The following is a 25,565-nucleotide window of genomic DNA, read 5'->3' on the forward strand; positions in this document are numbered from 1 at the left end:
AGCGGTAACTAGGGGGCATAACTATCGGGTTCATGGTGGGAGATATAGGAAGGATGTCCGAGATAGGTTTTTTACTCAGATAGTGGTTGGGGTGTGGAATGGACTGCCTGCAGGGATCGTGGAGTCAGAAACTTTAGGAACATTTAAGAAGCTATTGGATAGGCACATGGAGTACTTCGGGATGATAGGGAGGAAATAGCTTGATCTGGGTTTCAGACAGAGCTCGGCACAACGTCGTGGGCCGAAGGGCCTGTTCTGTGCTGTACTGTTCTATGTTCTATGTTAAATGCAAAGGGTCGGTGGCAGGTAGAGTATCAGGCTGTAAAACTACCCGCCATATCCAGAAATGATGATGTTTGCTGTGAAGGATGTGGCAACATTGTGGCAACCATAGAATCTTCACAGTACAGAAGGAGGCTATTTGGCCCATCAAGTCTGTAAAGCTCTCTGAAAGAGCATCCTAGCTAGTCTCACTCCCCTGCCTTATCCTCATAACCTACACCCATGAATAAAGCTGAAAGGGGGAAAGAAGATATTAAGGAGGGGGAATTATTACAGTTTTTGCACTTTGGATCAAAGACATAAGACCTCAAAAAACAAGGTAAGATATTTCTTATAGCACCACGGAGTATTGGATGGAAGATTGTGTCTGGTATAGGATCTGTGCTGTGGAAGCTGACTTAATATTGGCTCTGTTATACAAGATTCAGCACAAAGACAAACCATTTCACTCAACCACCCGAAGAGTATATCCTTCACTTTCTTTCTCCATGTGTGCATCTGCCTTCCAAATGAATGAATCAACACTATTTCCCTAAACAATTCCCTGTAATAGTGAGTTCCACATTCTCTGGGTAAAGAGCTTTGTGCTGAATTCCCCATTCAATTTATTAGTCACTCACCTTCGTTGATAACCCCAGTTTTGGCTTCCCATCAAAGGCAAAATATTTTCTCAACATCTGCCCTATCAAATCCCTTCAGAATTTGATTTGATTTATTATTGTCACATGTATTAGTATACAGTGAAAATTATTGTTTCTTGCGCACTATACAGACAAAACATACCATTCATAGAGAAGGAAACGAGAGAGTGCAGAATGTAGTGTTACAGTCATAGCTAGGGTGTAGAGAACGATCAACTTAATGCAGGGTAAGTCCATTGAAAGTCTGACAGCAGCAGGGAAGAAGCTGTTCTTGAGTCGGTTGGCTACGTGAGCTCAGACTTTTGTGTCTTTTTCCCAAAGGAAGAAGGTGGAAGAGAGAATGTCCGGGGTGCATGGGGTCCTTAATTATGCTGGCTGCTTTGCCGAGGCAGCGGGAAGTGTAGACAGAGTCAATGGATGGGAGGCTGGTTCACGTGATGGATTGAGCTACATTCACAACCTTTCATGAATTTAAAAGAAACTTTAAAGATACTAAGGCACTTTACAGATTTTTCTCGAGGAAATAATCCCAGTCAATACAATCTTTCCCAATTTTTAAATGAAGATTTCTACAGGATAGGGTTGATCCTGACTTAGGACATTAGTGTAAATAGTGTCAAGTGAGTTGCCAAATCTCTATCATCCACATCACATAGTCACACAAGGTCCAAATCTGGCCCATCCAAAGGGGCAGTGCCAGGAATTAGAACCTAGACAGGTAACTTCAGCACTTTTATTACACTTAATGCCAGTTTTCAATATCTTTTTCATTTCAGGTGCAGTGGGACCTCGAGGAACGCCAGGTCCAAGAGGGTTCCCAGGAGAGACGGGATTGCCAGGCCCCCCTGGCCCACCAGGAATCCCGGGCTTCCCTCAGCAAGACATCCGATATACGTTGGCCTACTCAGGCAGAGAAGCCAGTAGGTCTTTTCTTACTGCTTCTACATTGGGCATGTAAGGTATAATCTGCTGCTTAATGCAGAGTGTGAGGCTAGGCATGGAAAAAGGTCCCATTGTATCGTGAATGAGCAATGAGCTAAGATGTGACCTGAAAACAAATCCCTTGTATCATGTTGTGTAAATAATTCCAGTCACTGGTTTGTTTGAAATAATGCTCCATCCCAATTGGAGCCTGCTCTGTCAATCAATAACATCGTAGCTGATCTGATTTCACTAACTGTAATGATGCACGCTACAGAATTCAGCTGGAGCACAAGGTGTTTATTAATAAGGAAAAACTGCACAGAGGCCAGCAGCCCACTGGCTACCCCAGTCCCTACGTGTCTATTACATGCCTTCAGACTGTCTTAGAACATAGAACATAGAACAGTACAGCACAGAACAGGCCCTTCGGCCCACGATGTTGTGCCGAGCTTTATCTGAAACCAAGATCAAGCTATCCCACTCCCTATCATCCTGGTGTGCTCCATGTGCCTATCCAATAACCGCTTAAATGTTCCTAAAGTGTCTGACTCCACTATCACTGCAGGCAGTCCATTCCACACCCCAACCACTCTCTGCGTAAAGAACCTACCTCTGATATCCTTCCTATATTTCCCACCACGAACCCTATAGTTATGCCCCCTTGTAATAGCTCCATCCACCCGAGGAAATAGTCTTTGAACGTTCACTCTATCTATCCCCTTCATCATTTTAGAAACCTCTATTAAGTCTCCCCTCAGCCTCCTCCGCTCCAGAGAGAACAGCCCTAGCTCCCTCAACCTTTCCTCATAAGACCTACCCTCCAAACCAGGCAGCATCATGGTAAATCTCCTCTGCACTCTTTCCAGCGCTTCCACATCCTTCTTATAGTGAGGTGACCAGAACTGCACACAATATTCCAAATGTGGTCTCACCAAGGTCCTGTACAGTAGCAGCATAACCCCACGGCTCTTAAACTCCAACCCCCTGTTAATAAAAGCTAACACACTATAGGCCTTCTTCACAGCTCTATCCACTTGAGTGGCAACCTTTAGAGATCTGTGGATATGGACCCCAAGATCTCTCTGTTCCTCCACAGTCTTCAGAACCCTACCTTTGACCCTGTAATCCACATTTAAATGAGTCCTACCAAAATGAATCACCTCGTACTTATCAGGGTTAAACTCCATTTGCCATTTTTCAGCCCAGCTCTGCATCCTATCTATGTCTCTTTGCAGCGTACAACAGCCCTCCACCTCATCCACTACTCCACCAATCTTGGTGTCATCAGCAAATTTACTGATCCACCCTTCAGCCCCCTCCTCTAAGTCATTAATAAAAATCACAAAGAGCAGAGGACCAAGCACTGATCCCTGTGGCACTCCGCTAGCAACCTGCCTCCAATCCGAAAAATTTCCATGCACCACCACCCTCTGTCTTCGATCAGACAGCCAGTTACCTATCCAATCGGCCAACTTTCCCTCTATCCCAAGAGAGGATCCACCAAGAGAGGATTACCCAGTCTCGGTCTCAATTGGTCCCCCAAGCCAGGTGACCCCGTTCTGCTGGGACAATCACCACATCCCTCCCCCTTTAACTCTTTTATACAATCTTGAAAACTAAGTTACTCAAGCCCAAATTCTAACTAATTATTATATTCCTAAGTTGGACAATTATAAATCAAGCCTTTGAGGGGTTTTTCTGTTTCCTATAGAGCACATAGAACAGCGTAATTCTGTAGTCTGAGATGCTCCCACAGGAGCGAATGAGCGGGAACTGCAATAAAATGGGTACCTCTTTTCACATAGGTAGGTCATTACTACTTGCTTCCACAGAGAATCATAGAATCCTTACAGTGCAGAAGGAGGGCATTTGGCCCCTCGAGTCTGCACCAACTCTCCAACAAAGCATCCCACTCAGGCCCACCTCACCCCATTCCCGTAACCCCATGTATTTACCCCACTAATCCCCCTAACCTATACATCTTGGGACACTACGGTGTAATTTACTATCGCCGATCCACCTAACCTCCACATCTTTGGAGGATGGGACTGAGGGAGCGAGTGGGTGGCTGAGGGAGCAAAGGACGGAATGAGTGATTAAGGGAGTGGGCGATGGAGGGAGGAAATGAGTAAATAAGAGGTGGAATGATTAATGGTGTAGATTAATGAGGGAGTTTGAAGATTGAGGAATAATAATTCAAATCCCAGTGACTTTTCTTGTCTTTCCCAGCTGAGATACCTCTGGCTGCTACCTTCACTGATACTCAATTGAGAGGCCTCCCCAGCTCTGCAGGAGAACAAGGCCCACCTGGAACTCCAGGTATTGTTCACTCTTCACTGAACTCTTATCCTGAGGAAATCCTTTGATCAAATGGGATGTCGAGTAATGAGCAGCAACAGCTAGCTTTTTGGTGAATGTGTTGAGTGTACAGCCTGGTCATAAAATGATATTTGCTGCAGGCTTCTCACACAGAGGGAGAAAAAACAAGTGAATGTGTCTCTTTAAGGGGCCAATGGAGGAGTAGTTCTGGGCTCATACACTCATATCTGGCCTCGGATCTATAATCCGTATAGAACATAGAACATTACAGCGCAGTACAGGCCCTTCGGCCCTCAATGTTGCGCCGACCTGTGAAACCAATCTAAAGCCCATCTAACCTACACTATTCCAATATCATCCATATGTTTACCCAATGACCATTTAAATGCCCTTAATGTTGGCGAGTCCACTACTGTTGCAGGCAGGGCATTCCACGCCCTTACTACTCTCTGAGTAAAGAACCTACCTCTGACATCTGTCCTATATCTATCACCCCTCAATTTAAAGCTATGTCCCCTCGTGCTAGCCATCACCATCCGAGGAAAAAGGCTCTTACTGTCCACTCTATCTAATCCTCTGATCATCTTGTATGCCTCTATTAAGTCACATCTTAACCTTCTTCTCTCTAACGAAAACAGCCTCAAGTCCCTCAGCCTTTCCTCATAAGACCTTCCCACCATACCAGGCAACATCCTGGTAAATCTCCTCTGCACCCTTTCCAATGCTTCCACATCCTTCCTATAATGCGGCGACCAGAACTGTACGCAATACTCCAAGTGCGGCCGCACCAGAGTTTTGTACAGCTGCAACATGACCTCATGTTGCTCCAAAACTCAATCCCTCTACCAATAAAAGCTAATGGAGACCATAGCTGAAACTCAAGGTTCTTTCCCCCTCTGGACCAAGTTACGCAGGAGCCCCTCCTATTAGCCAGTTTCAGAATGCCTCTGCCAGAGTTTCACAAGCAGTTCCCCTCCATAAGGAGATACACAGTAAGCTCATTGTTCCCTGTCCCTCTCACCCACTCCACTCTCAATGTGCAATTTACACCCATCCTTGCCTCATTCAGCAGGGAACTATCTCCCACTTGCCCAATAATAAGAGCTGAATTTCTGGGTGAGTTTCAGTATCGGTGGAGCTCACCCTCTTTAAAGGATTGTAACTGGTCATGGTTGGTTAGCCTGTGTTCTGGTCTGGCTTTGAGGAGCTGTTGACTACAATCCCTGAAATAGCTGCAGTTACATTCGAGGCGAATAGTCGCTAAATAGAAAGGTTTGTCATGATGATGCAGAATGTTCTGGGATAAAGCAGCAACTGAGGTGCAAAGCTGAATGTCAATATAATGCCCACAATTCAAAATGAAAAGAGGGAATTCAGCCCTAACAGGGTCATGAGGAAATCAGAGAGGAAATATCAGATGTTCTGAAACTGCTGTCAATGGTAAAGAATTCACTGCGTTGTTAATTGTCTACCTAGGACTCCCTGGACCTCCTGGACCTCCTGGACCTCAAGTGAGTCATTTCCTGAAATATTCCTCACTCACTCCAATAGCCCTCATAGCAATGTTTAAAACTATTAGATCAAGGCTGATATTTTATTCAAACATATTTACAAATGTCTCTGACACATTGCAGAGTGAGATCCCATCTATTCACAGCTTCAGGTCCACCCAGCAAAGGTTCACTGTTATCTTTGACAATTGGCTCGTTGGTTTAGGGGTATGATTCTCGCTTAGGATAACATTAACATGCGAGAGGTCTCGGGTTCAAATCCCGGACGAGCCCAGGGATCAGGGATTTTTTAGGTGGCACAGTGGTTAGCACTGCTGACTCACAGCTCCAGGGACCTGGGTTCGATTCCTAGCTTGGGTCACTGTCTGTGTGGAGTTTGCACATTCTCCTCGTGTCTGCGTGGGTTTCCTCTGGGTGCTCTGGTTTCCTCCCCACAGTCCAAAGATGTGCGGGTTAGGTTGATTGGCCATGCTAAATTGCCCATTAGTGTCCTGGGATGCGTAGGTTAGAGGGATTAGCGGGGTAAATATGTGGGGTTACGGGGACAGGGCCTGGGTGGGATTGGTGTCGGTGCAGACTCAATGGGCCAAATGGCCTCCTTCTGCACTGTACGGATTCTATGATTCTCTGATGATTCTATGAAAGTTCTCATTTTGTCTCATTGAGGACATTTGTTCTTGCTGTTCTTTCATTGCACTCCACTCACACTGAGAACAGATCAGATCTCAATTTACACCCCATCCAATTAGCAGGGCTAATTAGTTTGGACTGCTCCATTGAATAGCTGGCAGGGCACACTGGGCTGAATGGACTCCATCGTGTGCTGTAAATGTCTCTGGCTCCACACCCTTGATGCAGTCCCTGCTGCTGGCTTTTTTCACATGTTCTTCCAGAGTTGGGGTAGCTGTCAGACAGCCAAAGAAGGATGTGAGGTAGAGAAGGTGAGGGTTACTGGAGGAACAATCACTGCTATCTCTTCACATTCCCTCATTGGATCTGCAGCTACTGCTGAAACAACCCTGAGGACACAACTTTGGGAAGCTTCCAGAAACCCTGTGACGATGCAGTGGATGGAAATTTGACACAATGGGTGAGATTTTACAGCCTTGCTCGAGCAAGACCGGAATTTCCCACCCAAAGTCAACGGAGATTTCTGGTGTTGGATCCTCGCCCACTCCAATTCTGTGGTTGGCGAGGTGGTAGAGTTCCAGCCAATAAGTCCAATTCACAAACAAATCATAAATGTGATGAAGGCCAATTAATATATTTGGTTGAGAGAAGTGTGTTGTCCTGAATGAAAAGCAGAATTCCCTTGCTTCAAATAGTGTCATGGGATCATTGACCTTCACATGAGCATGCAGTCATAACCCCTGGAATGTTAACTGAGATATGGGCAAATTGGGCAAATAAGATTAAAGAAGTGAATGCGTGGCTCAAAGACTGGTGTGGGAGAAGTAGGTTCATGGGGCACTGACACCAGGACTCGGGGGAAGGTGGGGGATGTGCCTGAACAGTGCTGGGACTAGTTTTCTAGCGAGCTGCATTACCAGAGCAGTAGAGAAGATTTTAAACTAAATAGTGGGGGCAAGGGATCAAATTTTTGGAAGTTCTGGAAAATCACAGAGTAGAGAAAAGTACTGATGTGGGAAATGATAAACAAACCATCTCAGGAAGGGGCAGACAGCACAAATCTAAGAGTAAATCATCAGATGAGGCTAAAGGTTACAAACCTAATAAAAGGACAAAATTTGAAGGCTCTATATCTGAATGCACGTAGCATTCAAAACAAAACAAATAGAAATTAATAAGTACAAACTGATAGCCATTACAAAGACTTGGCTACAGAATGACAGAGATTGAGACCTGAATATTGTATGTGACCTTTAGGAAGACAGGAAGCTCGGTAAAGGTTGGGGGGGTGGGGTGGGGAGGGGGATGTGGCTCTGTTAATTAATGATTGGTATTAGCACATTAGAGAGGGTTGATCTAAGTTGAGGCAGCCAGGATGTAGAAGCAATTAGGGTTGAGATGAGAAATGATAAAGACAAGAAGTCACTTGTAGGAATGGTGTACAGACCCCCTAATTATAACCAGACAGTAGAACAAACTATGAAAGAAAAGATGATGGGAGCTTGTCAGAAAGATATGGCGATAATCATGGGGAATTTTAATCTACATATGTGGTGTGGATAAAGGAGAATTGATGGATGTACTTTGCTTAGATTTCCAGAAGACATTTGATAAGGTACCCCATCAAAGGTTATTGCAGATAATAAAAGTTCATGTTGTAGGGGGTAACATATTGACATAGATAGAAGATTAGCTAACTAACAGGGAACAGAGTAGATACAAATAGGTCTTTTTTGGGTTGGCAGAATGTAGTGCAACAGGGATCAGTGCTGGGGGGCCTCAACATTTTACAATTTATATAAATGATTTGGATGAAGGGACTGAAGGTGTGGTTGCTAAATATGCTGACAACACATAGATAAGAAAGTAAATTGTGAAGGGGATGTAAGGAGGTTCAAAGGGATACAGATAGGTTAAGTGAGTGGACAAGAAGCACCAAATAGAAATAATGTGGGAAAATGTGGAATTGTCCATTTTGGCAGGAAGAATAAAAAAGATGCATATTATCTAAATGGCGAAAGATTGCAGAGCTCTGAGATGCAGAGGGATCTGGGTGTCCAAGTGCATGAATCACAAGAGATTAGTGTGCAGGTACTGCAAATAATTAGGAAAGCTAATAGAATGTTATCATTTATTGAGGAGAATTGAATACAAAAGTGGGGAGGTTATCCTTCAGCTGTACAGAGCACTAGTGAGACCACATCTGGATGTAGTACTGTATTGTATTGGTCACCTTATTTAAGGTAGGATGTAAATGCATTGGAAACAGTTCAGAGACTTACTGGACTAATACAAAGAATGGGTGGGTTGTCTTATGGAAAAAGATTGGACAAGCTAGGCTTGTATTCACTGGAGTTCAGAAGAGGAGGAGGTGACTTGATTGAAACATGTAAGATCCTGAGGAGAGTGACAGAGTGGATGTGGAAAGAATGTTTCCCCTTGTGGAAGAATCTAGAACTAGGGGTCACTGATTCTAGGGATAAAGAATTGAAGCTATGAGGCCAGATTGGAGAGGTTGGGACTGTTTTCCTTGGAGAAGAGAAGGCTGAGAGGAGATTTGATAGAGGTGTTCAAGATCCTGAGGGTTATGGACAGGGTAAACAGTCACAAACTGTTCCCATTCACGAGAGCATCAAGAGCTAGAGGGCACAGATTCCAAATAATTGGCAAAAGGAGTAGAAGTGAAGTGAGGAAACATTTTTTAACCCAGGTTTGTTGTCGGGAATAAGCTTCCTGAGAGGGTGGTGGCGACTGGTTCGATCGAGGTATTTAAAAGGGAATTGGATTGCTATCTGATAAGAAAGAATGTGCAAGGTTATGGGGATAAGGCAGGGGAGTGGAATGAAGTATAATGCTCTGTCAGAGAGTCAGTGCAGAATCAATGGGCCAAATGGACTCCTGCACTGGAAAGATTCTGGGATTCACTGCTTAAAAATAAGGGGGTTAAGACAGAGATGAGAATTATTTTCTCTGAGAGGGTGAGTCTGTGAAATTCTCTTCCTCAAAAGGCAGAGTTTGAACATTTTTAAGGCTGAGCTAGATAGATTCTTGACCAACGAGGGAGAAAAGTTATCAGGGTTAGCTGGCAATGTGGGATTGAGGTTAAAATCAGATCAGCCATGATCTTACTGAGTGGCGGAGCCGGCTCAAAGGGCTGAGTGGCCTCCTCCTACCCCAATGTCAGCGATTGTGGGGTTTACGTTCTAGGGACTGACCAATATGGAAGAAGCTGACCTTCAACTTGAGAATTATCATCACTAAATGTATTTGCTGATAATTCAACATGAAGAATCCAATTAACAAGATTTGTTTTTATTCCAGGGCAGCCCGGGGAGCTCCGGCTTTCCTGGTCCGAAAGGCGATCCAGGTGACAAAGTAAGTACAAGCTCCTGATTAGCTGCTGCTTGGTTCTGTGTTCTCCAGAAAATGATCAAATACTGAGGGGAAGATACATCTCTTTACAAATTCTTGTTTAATTCCACTGCTGCTAGTGACCAGAGAAAAGCTTTCTCAATTGTGGATATTTCCCATTGTTTAAAAAAGAAACAGTCGATTTAGTCTCTCACCACCCCTGGACACTGTCACTTCACAGTCAGTGACATACCTTTGCAGTGTACACTGATTTCAGTAAAACAAGTGACCACATTTAATTCTTTAGGTAAAATTCATTAGTGATGGAACTGTGTTCTATATCCACCTCAATATTCCGTAATATATCATAGAATCCTACAGTGCAGAAGGAGGCCATTCAGCCCATCGAGTCTGCACCAACCACAAACCCACCCAGGTCCTATCCCCATAACCCCATGCATTTACCCTAGCTAGTCCCCCAGACACTATGGGGTAATTTAGTACGGCTAATCCACCTAACCCGCACATCTTTGGAGTGAGGGAGGAAACTAGAGCACCCGGAGGAAACCCACACAGACACAGGAAGAGTGCAGACTCCGCACAGACAGTGACCCAAGCCAGGAATCGAACCCGGGTCCCTGGCATTGTGAGGCAGCAGTGCTAACCATTGCATCACGGTGACGCCATCAAGTATCAAGCTTCAGGTACAATCTAGTCCATGTGAACCTATATGGTGGATTATAATCCTAGCAACGTTTTTGGGACAATCCCACATCAGCTGTACCTCTCCAATGATTCCTCTCAACTTTAGACTGAGAAAGACAGATCCCAAAGATGCTAAATGGGTCTCAGGGAGTGATCCATCTTTCCACAAAGTAAAGCAGCCCTCCCTGAGAATATTACCATTATCCCAATAGTCTTTTTAACAAGCTTCTGACAGATTATAGTATCCCAGATATTATGAGGGTCTGGGAGCCACTCGTCAGTATGCACCCACCAAAGAGTGTACAGAGCCAGATAGAGTGATACAAAAGACAATGTGACACAAAATAAATTCTGAACTACATAGACGCTTATTAAAGAACCGAATAATTCACAACCTGCTTGAAGACAGTCAATCGCAACGTTCAACTGGTTTTTGAAAAAGAGAGAAAATGTTTGAACATCTTTACCTTATTCTCAGTGTTCCATCCTGTTGCACCTTCCCAGAATCTTCTCAGTCACAAGGTCCCCTTAACTGGTTAGTTATTGGACAACATTGCTTCTTGTAAAATGTTGAGTGACCTTTGAAAAGGTGAAATTAGTAAATTCTTCTGTCACTGGCTGGTATCTCTGATAGCAAACCTATTTCACTAATCTGTTATTATGTTCTAATAGGGCCAACCAGGCCTGAGCGGAGAGAGTGGCTTCAGAGGATTACCGGTCAGTTCTTCTCTGCTTATAATTATTAACCGATTGAGAAATGTATTAGTCCGAGGTTAACGTCAGCAAGAAGCAGCATATAGATAGAGTGGAGAAGCAAAGATCCTTGCGAAACTCTGAGAGGGAAAATGGACAGAACTTCACCGGTGGGTGTCCAATCCTGATGTGGGAATGGGAAATGTCACCACTCCCACTCTGCTTTTTGCCAGTCCCCGCAGGAGTTTATAAAAATTATTTCATGGCATGTGTGTGTCACTGGCTAGGCCAGCATTTATTGTCCATCTTTAATTGCCCTTAAGAAGATGGTGGTGAGCTGCTTTGAACCGCTGCAGTCCATGTGGTGTAGGTACACCCACCATGCTGTTAGAGAGGGAGTCCCAGGATTTTGACCCTGTAACAGTGAAGGAATGGTGATATATATGCAAGTCAGGTTGGAGGACGGCCTGTAGTGGTGGCATTGCCATGTGTCTGTGGCCCTTGGCCTTCTAGGTAGTACTATTGGGGGTTTGGAAGGTGCTGCTGAAGGAGCCTTAGTGAGTTGCTGAAGTACGTTTTGTAGATAGTACACACTGCTACAAATGTGCATCAGTGGTGGAAGGAGTGAATGTGTATGGTTACGGATAGGGAGCCAGTCAAAAGGACTGCTTTGTCCTGGATGGTGTCGAGCTTCTTGAGTGTTGTTGGAGCTGCACCCATCCAGGCAAATAGAGAGTATTCCATTACATTCCTAACTTGTGCCTTGTAGACAATGGACTGGATTTGGGATGTTAGGGAATGACTTACTCACCACAGGACTTTCAGCTCAGCACCATCCAGGACAAATCAACCCACTTGATTAACACCCTAGCCACCACCTTAAACGTTCAGTCACTCCATCATCAATGCAAAGTGACAGCAATGTGTACCATCTAAAGGAGAACCTGTAGATGTCATAGAATCCCTACAGTGCAGAAGAGGCCATTCGGCCCATCGAGTCTGCACTCACTATTGACAGAGCATCTCATTCAGATCCTATCCCAGTAATCCCACCCATTCACCACGGTGAATTAATTAATTACTTAAATAGTGAATGAATTCACTATTTCCTCGGGTGGATGGAGCTATTACTAGGGGGCATAACTATAGGCTTCATGGTGGGAGATATAGGAAGGATATCAGAGGTAGGTTCTTTACGCAGAGAGTGGTTGGGGTGTGGAATGGACTGCCTGCTGTGATAGTGGAGTCAGACACTTTAGGAACTTTCAAGCGGTTACTGGATAGGCACATGGAGCACACCAGAATGATAGGGAGAGGGATAGCTTGATCTTGGTTTCGTTCGAAGCTCGGCACAACATCGAGGGCCTGAATTGTGCTGTACTGTTCTATGTTCTATGTTCTATGAATGGATCTTTGGGAGGAAACCGGAGCAAACCCATGCAGAATATTATTGCAGAAGTTATTGCAGCTCATGGTATAGGGGTAAAATATTAGCATGGATTGAGGATTGGCTGACTGACAGAAAGCAGAGAGTATGCATAAATATGTCTTGTTCTGATTGGCAGGATTGTGACAAGCGGAGTCCTCCAGGGGTCAGTGCTGAGGCCATAGCTTTTTACAATTTTTATCTATGACCTCAATAAGGGGAAGTGAAGGCATGGTAGCTCAATTGACACAAAGATGAGTAGCAGAGTATGTTGTGAAGAGAACAAAAGGAGGTTGCAGATGGATATAGATAGATTGAATGAGATGGCAAAAATCTGGCAGATGGAGCATAGTGTGGAAAAATGTGAAGCTGTTCATTTTGCTAGGAAGAATAAAAAAGCAGAATATTAATTGACTGTGGAATGACTGCAGAATTTCGAGGTGCAGAGGGATCTAGGTACTCTAGTGAATGAGTCACAAAATGTTAGTATGCAGGTACAGCAAGTAATTAAGAAGGTTAATGGAATGCTATCATTTACTACAAGAGGAGGATTGGTGCAGAACGGATGGGCCAAATGGCTTCCTCCTGCACTGTGGGGATTCTATGGTTGTTCTGTCAAGGAGCTGCTGTAAAATGGACCAAAGTCCTGAGAGGTGAGTAAATAGAGCTTCATTCTATCTGCAACTTGTTTTATAATCCGAGAAAATTTAGCTGAATGGAAGGAGACGCAAAGACATTTGCTGTTAAACTGGACTCTGGGGTAGTGCCGGCTGATTGGAAAACAGCTACTGTTACGCCGCTGTTTAAAAAAGGAAGTAGACAAAAGGCGGGTAACTACAGGCCGGTTAGCTTAATGTCCGTAGTTGGAAAGATACTGGAGTCCATCATTAAAGAGGAAATAGCAGAGCACCTGAATAAGAATGGTTCGATCAAGCAGACGCAGCATGGATTCATGAAGGAAAAGTCGTGTTTGACGAATTTACTGGATTTTTATGAAGATGTGACTAGTGCGGTTGACAGAGGGGAACCGGTGGATGTGGTGTTTTTAGATTTCCAGAAGGCATTCGATAAGGTGCCTCACAAAAGGTTGCTACAGAAGATTGGGGTACACGGAGTTGGGGGTAAGGTGTTGGCGTGGATTGGGGATTGGCTATCTAACAGGAAGCAGAAAGTTGGAATAAATGGGTGTTTTTCTGGTTGGCAGTTGGTGACCTGTGGCGTGCCGCAGGGATCGGTGCTGGGGCCTCAACTGTTTACCATTTACATAGATGATCTGGAGGAGGGGACTGAGTGTAGGGTATCAAAGTTTGCTGATGACACGAAGATGAGTGGGAAAGCGAATTGCGTGGAGGACGAGGAAAGTCTGCAGAGAGATTTGGATAGGCTGAGCGAGTGGGCGAGGATCTGGCAGATGGAATATAACGTTGGCAAATGTGAGGTTATCCACTTTGGAAGAAATAATAGTAAATTGGAATATTATTTAAATGGAGAAAAATTACATAATGCTACTGTGCAGAGGGACCTGGGGGTCCTTGTGCACGAATCGCAAAAACTCAGTCTGCAGGTGCAGCAGGTGATCAAGAAGGCGAATGGAATGTTGGCCTTTATCGCGAGGGGGATAGAATATAAAAGCAGGGAGGTCTTGCTGCAACTATACAAGGCACTGGTGAGGCCGCAACTGGAGTACTGTGTGCAGTTTTGGTCCTCTTATTTGCGAAAGGATATATTGGCCTTGGAGGGAGTGCAGAGAAGGTTCACCAGGTTGATACCGGAGATGAGGGGTGTAGCTTATGAGGAGAGATTGAACAGATTGGGCCTGTACTCGTTGGAGTTTAGAAGGCTGAGGGGTGATCTTATAGAGACATATAAGATAATGAAGGGGCTGGATAGGGTAGAGGTGGAGAGATTCTTTCCACTTAGAAGGGAAACCAGAACTAGAGGGCACAGCCTCAAAATAAGTGGGGGCCGGTTCAGAACAGAGTTGAGGGGGAACTTCTTCTCTCAGAGGGTGGTGAATCTCTGGAATTCTCTGCCCATTGAAGTGGTGGAGGCTACCTCGTTGAATATGTTTAAATCACGGATTGATGGATTTCTGATCAGTAGGGGAATTAAGGGTTATGGGGAGCAGGCGGGTAAGTGGAACTGATTCGCTTCAGATCAGCCATGATCTTGTTCAATGGCGGGGCAGGCTCGAGGGGCTAGATGGCCTACTCCTGCTCCTATTTCTTATGTTCATATGTTCTTAAACAGCTTATAATATCCTGGTTTAATCTCTACAACTGTTGTGAGAATCAATGATACCTAGATGGTCAAAGCAATGGCTGATTGATGCTTCTCTTTGTTTCCAGGGTAAACCAGGTCAGAAAGGTGAATGCTGTGATAAAGATTCAGAGGTGAGGGATCTCATTCATTACGAAACTGTCCTCATTCATTTCAGTAGGACATCGGACTATGTGAGGACATCAGACTGTGTGCTTTTCTCTCAGTCAGGTCTGGACACTGAAACAGATTGCTTACAATCACATACAGGGCACCTGCACTTATTTCTACCTCCTCAACATCTCCTAACCCCATCCCTGCCTCAGCTCATCTGCTGCTGAAACCTTCATTCATACCTTTGTTCCCTCGAGATCATTCATAGAATATGTGCATCGCTGGCTGTGCCAACATTTGTAGTCCATCCCTAATTGCTCTTGAACTGAGTGTCTCGCTCATCCATTTCAGAGGGCAATTAAGAGTCAACCACATTGCTGTGGCTCTGGAATCACCTGTAGGCCAGACCAGGTAAGGACAGCAGATTTCCTTCCCTGAAGGACATTAGTGACCCCAGATGGGTTTTTACAACAATCGACAATGATTTCATGGTCAGTATTAGACTTTGAATGCCAGATTTTGTTTTCCCTATTGGTGATATTCGAACCCGGCTGCCCTGCTCCGTGCATTCAGTTGCCTGGGCCAACTCCATACCTTTTTCGAAGGTAATTTTTGTCTTTGCCAGGAACCTTCTTTTGAATTAATGAGCTGTTTATACACAGACCATTCTGTCCCTTAACATTTCAGTTGGTACTAGGATGAATTTGCAGTTCTGCCAGTCCCCTAAGTCTTACCATGAAGCCTGAGACTGTCTTCCCTGACTCACGGATTTCCGTATGAAGTTTGTACCTCAGCATAGTGATTGAGGGATGGCAGTTTAAATGACTTTTGAACTGGACAAATTACTTTGTGTCTGGGGTGTCTGGTGATGTTAATGTTCTCACTAAGCTGTACATCTGATAACCTTTTGATAAGGTTCCCCACGGTAGGCTATTGCAGAAAATACGGAGGGATGGGATTGAGGGTGATTTAGCGGTTTGGATCAGGAATTGGCTAGCTGTAAGAAGACAGAGGGTGGTGGTTGATGGGAAATGTTCATCCTGGAGTTCAGTTACTAGTGGTGTACCGCAAGGATCTGTTTTGGGGCCACTGCTGTTTGTCATTTTTATAAATGACCTGGATGAGGGCGTAGAAGGATGGGTTAGTAACCTTGCGGATGACACTAAAGTCGTGGAGTTGTGGACAGTGCGGAAGGATGTTGCAGGTTACAGAGGGACATAGATAAGCTGCAGAGCTGGGCTGAGTGGTGGCAAATGGAGTTTAATGCGGAAAAGTGTGAGGTGATTCACTTTGGAAGGAGTAACAAGAATACAGAGTACTGGGCTAATGGTTGACGAGGGAAGGGCCGTGGATGTCGTCTATATGGACTTTAGTAAAGCGTTTGACAAAGTCCCTCATGGTAGGCTGGTGAAAAAGGTTGGATCTCATGGGATAAAGGGGGAGGTGGCTAGATGGGTGGAGAACTGGCTTGGTCACAGAAGACAGAGGGTGGTAGTGGAAGGGTCTTTTTCCGGCTGGAGGCCTGTGACTAGTGGTGTTCCGCAGGGCTCTGTATTGGGACCTCTGCTGTTTGTGATTTGTATAAATGATCTGGAAGAAGGTGTAACTGGGGTGATCAGTAAGTTTGCGGACGACACAAAATGGGCAGGACTTGCAGATAGTGAGGAGCATTGTCAGAAGCTACAGAAGGATATAGATAGGCTGGAAATTTGGGCAAAGAAATGGCAGATGGAGTTCAATCCTGATAAATGCGAAGTGATGCATTTTGGTAGAAATAATGTAGGGAGGAGCTATACGATAAAAGGCAGAACCATAAAGGGTGTAGATACGCAGAGGGACCTGGGTGTGCAAGTCCACAGATCCTTGAAGGTGACGTCACAGGTGGAGAAGGTGGTGAAGAAGGCATATGGCATGCTTGCCTTTATAGGACGGGCATAGAGTATAAAAGTTGGGGTCTGATGTTGCAGATGTATAGAACGTTGGTTCGGCCGCATTTGGAATACTGCGTCCAGTTCTGGTCGTCACACTACCAGAAGGACGTGGAGGCTTTGGAGAGAGTACAGAGGAGGTTTACCAGGATGTTACCTGGTATGGAGGGGCTTAGTTATGAGGAGAGATTGGGTAAACTGGGATTGTTCTCTCTGGAAAGACGGAGGATGAGGGGAGACTTAATAGAGGTGTATAAAATGATGAAAGGCATAGATAGGGTGAACGGTGGGAGACTTTTCCCCAGGTCGGTGGTGACGTTCACGAGGGGCCATAGGTTCAAGGTGAAGGAGGGGAGGTTTAACACAGATATCAGAAGGACATATTTTACACAGAGGGTGGTGGGGGCCTGGAATGCGCTGCCAGGCAAGGTGGTGGAGGCGGACACACTGGGAACGTTTAAGACTTATCTAGACAGCCATATGAACGGAGTGGGAATGGAGGGATACAAAAGAATGGTCTAGTTTGGACCAGGGAGCGGCACGGGCTTGGAGGGCCGAAGGGCCTGTTCCTGTGCTGTATTGTTCTTTGTTGGTAAGATACTTGGTAGTGTGGATGAGCAGAAAGATCTCGGTGTACATGTGCATAGATCCCTGAAAGTTGGCACCCAGGTTGATAGGGTTGTTAAGAAGGCGCACAGTGTGTTAGCTTTTATTGGTAGAGGGATTGAGTTTCGGAGCCATGATGTCATGTTGCAGCTGTACAAAACTCTGGTGCGACTGCACTTGGAGTATTGCGTACAGTTCTGGTCGCCGCATTATAGGAAGGATGTGGAAGCATTGAAACGGTGCAGAGGAGATTTACCAGGATGTTGCTGGGAAGGTCTTATGAGGAAAGGCTGAGTGACTTGAGGCTGTTTTCGTTAGAGAGAAGGTTAAGAGGTGACTTAATAGAGGCATACAAGATGATCAGAGGATTAGATAGGGTGGACAGTGAGAGCCTTTTTCCTCGGATGGTGATGGCTAGCACGAGGGGACATAGCTTTAAATTGAGGGGTGATAGATATAGGACAGATGTCAGAGGTAGGTTCTTTACTCAGAGAGTAGTAAGGGTGTGGAATGCCCTGCCTGCAGCAGTAGTGGACTCGCCAACATTAAGGGCATTTAAAGGGTCATTGGATAAACATATGGATGATATTGGAATAGTGTAGGTTGGCAGCACGGTAGCACAGTGGTTAGCACTGCTGCTTCACAGCTCCTGGGACGTGGGTTCGATTCCCGGCTTGGGTCACTGTCTATGTGGAGTTTGCACATTCTCCTCGTGTCTGCGTGGGTTTCTTCCGGGAGCTCCGGTTTCCTCCCACAATCCAAAGATGTGCGGGTTAGGTTGATTGGCTATGCTAAAATTGCCCCTTAGTGTCCTGGGATGCATAGATTAGAGGGATTAGTGGGTAAAATATATGGGGGTAGGGCCTGGGTGGGATTGTGGTCGGTGCAGACTCGATGGGCCGAATGGCCTCTTTCTGTACTGTAGGGTTTCTATGATTTCTATGAGATGGGCTTTAGATTGGTTTCACAGGTCGGCGCAACATTGAGGGCCGAAGGGTCTGTACTGCCCTGTAATGTTCTGTGTCTGTGAGCCACAGACTGTCAGCAAAATAACCTTCCTCTTGTCTTCTGCGGTTATTTCATTTGCAACAAAGTAATATCGCAGTCTTTCTACGTATCGTTCCCAGTCATCGATCTCAGGATCAAATGGCTCGATCTTTCCTATAATAGGCATTGCTAAGTGAGTGTACCTCATTTCATCGCATTCTCAACGCTCCCCCCCCAGCTAGATACTGCAGACTTCGACGACTTTGATGTTTGCCTAATTGCCAATGTAATAGATCGAGGGCTACTCGATGCAGTTTTAACAATAAAGGCTTTATTGCCAACAGAGTAATTATATAGATGTAAAACAAATCCAACTGGATTACAGTGTGACTGCTCCTCTGGGTTCCCGAGCTCCAGCTTCCAGTCCTTCCTTGACCAGTGGTCTGTCCCCTCCTGCTGACACCACTTACCTATGAAAAGTTTATTTTCAACCTATACCCCTAAAATGCAGATATATGAAAATATAAAATGTAAGTGGATATATTTGTACTAATGATTTCAAAGATACTGTACATGTTTAACCAAAAGAGAAAATGCTGGAAAATCTCAGCGGTTCTGGCAGCATCTGTGAGAAGAGAAAAGAGCTGACGTTTCAAGTCCAGATGACCCTTTGTCAATTTCTCCCACTCTTTCTGTTTCTCAACAGAGAGAAGGCATTCAGCAGCTTCGAGAGGCCCTGAAGATATTAGCTGAAAGAGTTTTGATTTTGGAACACATGATTGGAATCCATGGTGAGTGAGTGTAAGGGTAAATAGTTGAGATTTTCGTCATTGTTGGTCACACTGGATGCAATGTCGGGCTCTCGCTACAATTCATGGATATGATTTGTCTACAAATTGTAACAGGTTAACTCGATATGGTCCAGAGAAAATGTACAACTGCTCGCCTTATTAAATTGAATGTAATTGATGACATTTCCTGAGCTGTTTATCACCCATTCTCAGGAGGTTGATGATGAGATAGATAATTGTCCCCCACCCCCCTATCACTGGCTAGGCCAGTATTTATTGCCCATCCCGAATCGCTCTTGAGAAGTTGCTGATGAGCCACCTTCTTGAATTGCTGCAATCCCTGAGGTGTAGGTACACACACTATGCATTAGAAGCATAGAAACATAGAAATAGGAGCAGGAGGAGGCCATTTGCCCCTTCAAGCCTGCTCCGCCATTCATTATGATCATGGTTGACCGTGCAACTCAATAACATATTCCCACATTTACCCCCATATCCTTCAATCCCCTTGGCTCCAAGAACTAGATCTAACTCCTTGAAAACATAGTGTTTTGGTCTCAACTGCTTTGTATGGTAACAAATTCCAAAGGTTCACTATTCTCTGGGTGAAGGAATTTCTCCTCATCTCAGTCCTAAATGGTTTATCCCGTATCCTTAGACTGTGACCCCTGGACTTGCCCACCATTGGGAACATTCTTTCTGAATCTACCCTGTCCAATCCTGTTAGAATTTTATAGGTTTCTATGAGATCCCCCATCATTCTTCTAAACTCCAGTGAATGTAATCCTAACCGACTCGACCTCTCCTCGTATGTAGTCCTGCCATCCAAGGAATCAGTCTGGTAAACATTTCTGCACTCACTCTATCGCAAGAACATCCTTCCTCAGATAAGGAGAACAAAACTGCACAAAATATTCCAGTGTGGCCTCACCAAGGCCCTGTATAATTGCAGCAAGACATCCCTGCTCCTGTACTCAAACCCTCTCGCTTTGAAGGCCAACATACCCTTTGGCTTTTTTACCACCTGCTGCACCTACATGCTTACCTTCAGCGATTGGTGTACGAGGATACCCAGGTCTCATTACACCTTCTCCTCTTTTAATTTATGGCCATTCAAATAATAACCTGCTTTCCTGTTTTTGCTACCCAAATGGATAACCTCACATTTATCCACACTATACTGCATCTGCCAATCATTTGCCCACTCACGTAGCCTGTCCAAATCACACTGAAGCATCTCTGCATCCCCCTTACAGTTCACCCTCCCACCCAGCTTTGTGTTATCTGCAAATTTGGAGTTATTACATTTGGTTCCCTCATCGAAATCAATGTGAATAGGTGGGGTCCCAGTACTGATCCCAGTGATACCCCACTAGTCACTGCCTGTCAATCAGAAAAAGACCCATTTATTCCTACACTTGGTTTCCTGTCTGCCAACCAGTTTTCTATTAATCTCAATACACTACACCCAATTCTAAGTGCTTTAATTTTACACTAATCTCCCATGTGGGACTGGTCAAAAGTCTTCTGAAAGTGCAAATAAACCACATCCACTGGCTCCCCCTCATCAGCTCTACTAGTTACATCCTCAAAGAACTCCAATAGATTTGTCAAACATGATTTCCCTTCATAAATCCATGCTGACTCTGTCCGACTCTATTTTCAAAGTATTTGGCTGAACAATCTTTGATAATGGATTCCAGAATTTTCCCCATTACCAATGTACCAATGACTGATCTATAATTCCCTGCCTTCTCTCTACCTCTCTTTCTAAATAGTGGGGTTACATTAGCTACCCTCCAGTCTGTAGGAACTGTTCCAGAGATTATAAAATTTTGGAAGATGACCACCAATGCATCCACTATTTCTCGGGCCGCTTCCTTAAATACTCAGGGATGTAGATTATCAGGTCCTGGAGATTTATCAGGCTTCAATCCCATCATTTTTCCCCATACCATTTCTCTACTAATATTGGTCTCCTTCAGTTCCTCACTCCTACTAAACCCTGTGTTGCCCAACATTTTCTTCTATGTTATTTAGAGTGATAGAGCACAGAAGGAGGCCTTTCAACCCACTGAGTCTGCACCAACAAAACTACACTAAATCTACATTAATCCCACTTTCCAGCACTTGGCCCATAGCCTTGAATGTATTTCAAGTCCTGATCCACATACGTTTTAAACGTTGTGAGGTCTCCCGCCTCTACTACCCTCCCAGGCAGCATGTTCCAGACTCCCACCACCCACTGGGTGAAAAACATTTTCAAATTCCCTCTAAACCTCCTGCCTCTCACCTTAAAATGATGCCCCCTCGTTATTGACCCCTCAGCCAAGGGGAACAGCTGCTGCCTTTTCACCCTGTCCATACCCCTAATAATCTCATACACCTCAATCTCTTCTCCCCTCAGCCTTCTCTGCTCAAAAGAAAACAAACCTGTGCCTATCCAGCCTCTCTTCATAGCCTTTCCTGCCAGCAGGATCTTCCTGTTCCTATGGCTGGCTCACCCCCGCCACAGGTTTCCCAGCGACAGGGACTGGATTCAATAGGAAATCCCATTGACAGCGGTGTGACAAACGATTCCACCGCTGGCTAAAGTAGGACCGCCTCCCGCCACCAAGAGACATGGTGCGGGGTGGGGTGCAGAGAATCCTGCTCTCTATTTCCATTCCTATCGAGATATTCTGCTACATACAGATTAGAAGGAGTAGGCCATTTGGCCCCTCGAGCCTGCTCCACCATTTGCTGATCATTGCTGATCTGACTGTCAACTCCATCTTCCTGTTTACCCCTGACACTATTTGACTCTTTTGTCAATCAACAATGTCTCTAACTCAACCTTAAGAATATTCATTGACCCAGCCACTATTACTTTCTGAGGAAGAGAATTCCAGACTAACAATCTGTTCAAATAAACTTTCTTCTCATTTCCATCTAGTCTCTCCCACTAGGAGAAACATTCTTTCAACATCCACCCTGTCAATTCCCCCTCAGGATTGTGTATGTTTCAATAAGATCACCTCTCATTCTTCTAAACTCCAATGGATACAGGTCCAACCTGTCCAGCCTTTCCTCATAAGATAATCCCCCTCCATCCCAGGAATCAGTTGAGTGATCCTTCTCTAAGCTGCTCCTAATGCAATTATATCTTTTCTTAAGCAAGGAGAGAAAACTATGCACAATGCTTCAAATGTGGTCTCCAATGCCTTTGTAATGGTAGCAAAATGTTCTTGCTCAATCCCCTTGAATAAACACCAATATTCCATTTGCCTTCCTAATTACTTGCCATACCTGCAGACTAACTTTTTGTGATTCCATAAGACCATAAGACATAGGAGCAGAATTAGGCCACTCGGCCTATTGAGTCTGTTCCGCCATTCAATCATGGCTGATGTTTTTCCCTCATCATCATTCTTCTGCCTTTTCCCCATTACCCCTGATCCCCTTATTAATCAAGAGCCTATCCCCTATCTCTCTTAAAGACACTCAATGACCTGGCCTCCACAGCCTTCTGCGACAAAGAGTTCCAGATTCACCACTCTCTGGCTGAAGAAATTCCTCCTCATCTCTGTTTTAAAGGATCGTCCCTTTAGCCTGAGGTTTTGCCCTCTGGTTCTAGTTTTTCCTACTAGTGGGAACATCCTCTCCACGCCCACTGTATCCAGGCCTCGCAGTATCCTGTAAGTTTCAATAAGATCCCCCCTCATCCTTCTAAACTCCAATGAGCACAGACCCAGAGTCCTCAATTGTTCCTCATATGACAAGCTGTTCATTCCAGGGATCATTCTTATGAACCTCCTCTGGACCCTTTCTAAGGCCAGCACATCTTTCCTTAGATATGGGGCCCAAAACTGCTCATAATACTCCAAATGGGGTCTGACCAGAGTCTTATACAGCCTCAGAAGTACATCCCTGCTCTTGTATTCTAGCCCTCTCGACATGAAGCTAACATTACATTTGCCTTCCTAACTGTCAACTGAACCTGCACTTTAACCTTAAGAGAATCTTGAACAAGGACCCCCAAGTCCCTTTGTGTTTCTGATTTCTTAAGCATTTTCCCATTTAGAAAATAGTCTATGTCTCTATTCCTCCTTCCAAAGTGCTTAACCTCACACTTTTCCACATTGTATTCCATCTGCCACTTCTTTACCCACTCCCCTAACCTGTCTCAGTCCTTCTGCAGCCCCCCCCCTGCTTCCTCAACACTACCTGTATTCATATACCAGGACACCTAGATCCCTCTGTAGCTCAGAGTTGTGCAGTCTCTCTCCATTTAAATAACATGCAGCTTTTCCTGTCAGAGAGGACAAGTTCACAATTTCCCCACATTATAATTCATCTGACAATTTAAGATTATGAGAGGTGTGGGCAGGGTGGATAGGAAGCAGATGTTCCCCTTATTTGAAGGGTCAATAACGAGGGGGCATAATTTTAAGGTGAGGGGAAGGAGGTTTAGAGGGGAGGGGAATTTTTTTTTCACTCAGAGGGTGGTGGGAGTCTGAAGTGCACTGCCTGAGAGGGTAGTAGAGGTAGGAAACCTCACAACCTTTAAAAAGTACACGGAAGAGCAGTTGAAAAATCAAAATGTTCACGGCTTTGGGCCAAGTGCTGGAAAGTGGGATTAGTGTAAATTTAGTGAAGTTTTGTCAGTGCAGCCTCGATAGGCTGAAGGGCCTCTTCTGTACTGTATGACTCTATGAACATCTTGCCCAAAGTGTTTATTGTACAGTCTGGGAATGGACATTGCCGGAGTCTATACTCTGTGATGAATAGACCCACACAAGATGGGAAGAGGATGTCAAATGGGTCAATTTTAAATTGAAACAAATAATATTGGAAATAAACAGCCTGCCCATCCACATTGCAACCCATGGAACTGATTAGTATTGTCTCAGAACTTACTCGATGCTATCTTTGCAGAGACAAGCACTCCCACAACACTGGAGTCTGGGTCAGGATTTGAAGCCTTGCTTTCAAATGAAAAGGTCAAGAGGGAAAGACAATTGCATCGTACTCTCTCTACACTGCTGACTGGCCAGGAACGGAAGCAGAACTAGAGGCAGGAAGGACACAGGCTGGAGATACTCGAGGGAAATAGTTTGTTAAAGGTGCAGCCTTGGTTGGCCCACATTGACTTGAGAGACCCCATTGAATTGTCTTCTTAAGAAATTCAAAAAGCAGATGCTGGAAATCTGCAAACAGCAGAAAATGTTGTTAATACTCAGTGGGCCGGTTACTATCTATGGTGGGAGCAGAGTAGTTAACATTTCACCAAAAGTTCCAGATTCCATGACAGCTCCATGTCTTAAACATGAGGTCATCCCTTCTCCCGGATGCTAATGGACCCTTTATTCTCTGATTTGCCATTAAGTTTTTTGTCCTAAACATTCATGTATCAAAGAAGTGTTCCAGAATAGCTGACTTTTAACTGACTGTTTCAGGAGGAGGGCAGGAGCTGTGAGCTATAAAGTTCTATGAATAAAACAGCACTGGAAGCTGTTGATCTCATTTATAAATTCTCCTGTGTGTCCTATCATCGTAACTGGTTTTAGCTATTTGTTAAACACCCTTAGATGATGTGGTGAGGGAGAATGGTGTGGGCTGCTGAGAAATACCCTGTTCATTGTGTTTAAATTACATCAAATCTGTTTGGAATATCTTCACATTACACATAAACACTAAAATAAATCTTCAACCTATTCACAAGAGAATTCTCAGCCTCTGCTGTGTTGATGGAGGCGTTAGGACAGTGTGATGTACAACATAGTTGATCAGCAGACCAGCTGTCCAAATGGATGTTTTGGATTTTGATAGACTAACTCGATCAAAGACCCTTTTCTTGGCTTCTTCAGAAATCACTGACAGATCGCATTCCTTTAAGTGGGTCACACTGTTATCACAGCCACCAGCCTCCTGCTTAATTAATAGTAATGAGGCACAGAATCCTACAGTGCAGTAGGAGGCCATTTGGTCCATCGAGTCTGCACCCACTCTTACCTAGGCCCTATCCCCATAACCCACTAATCCTCATAACCTATGTATGTCTTTGGACACTAAGGAGAAATTTAGCATGGCCAATCCACCTAACCAAACATCTTTGGAGTGTGGGAGGAAACCAGAGCACCCGGAGGAAATGCAGGCATGGGGAGAACACGCAAACTCCACACAGACTGTCACCCAAGGCCGGAATCGAACACAGGTCCCTGGAGCTGTGCAGTAGCAATGCTAACCACTGTGCCACCCACATAAGGAGTTGTAACCAAATAATCAGACTAAAATTCAAACAATTAAAAATGTACTTGCACTTGCAAAAGATAGAGCGAAGGTTCTAGTTTCCAAAACCCTACAAGAATGGGCTTCTGTTACCCCAACTCATGGGTCCACTTAAATGCTTAGTAGGG

The 25,565-nt window shown here is 44.7% G+C and overlaps 1 protein-coding gene across 1 annotated transcript in view; it reads left to right on the forward strand.

Moving 5' to 3' along the window:
* Positions 1-24,221, forward strand: part of LOC144487126 (uncharacterized) — an 81,425-nt gene extending 57,204 nt beyond the window's left edge. Inside the window, exons 6-13 of the mRNA XM_078205184.1 lie at positions 1,700-1,843; positions 4,077-4,166; positions 5,643-5,677; positions 9,629-9,682; positions 11,036-11,080; positions 14,831-14,875; positions 19,083-19,167; positions 24,085-24,221. Coding sequence (XP_078061310.1) covers positions 1,700-1,843; positions 4,077-4,166; positions 5,643-5,677; positions 9,629-9,682; positions 11,036-11,080; positions 14,831-14,875; positions 19,083-19,167; positions 24,085-24,221 — 635 coding nt within the window. The remainder of the gene's footprint in view (positions 1-1,699; positions 1,844-4,076; positions 4,167-5,642; positions 5,678-9,628; positions 9,683-11,035; positions 11,081-14,830; positions 14,876-19,082; positions 19,168-24,084) is intronic.
* Positions 24,222-25,565: the final 1,344 nt, after the last annotated feature.

The sequence above is a fragment of the Mustelus asterias genome, unplaced genomic scaffold (genome assembly GCF_964213995.1).
Source record: "Mustelus asterias unplaced genomic scaffold, sMusAst1.hap1.1 HAP1_SCAFFOLD_602, whole genome shotgun sequence".
Taxonomy (NCBI): domain Eukaryota; kingdom Metazoa; phylum Chordata; class Chondrichthyes; order Carcharhiniformes; family Triakidae; genus Mustelus; species Mustelus asterias.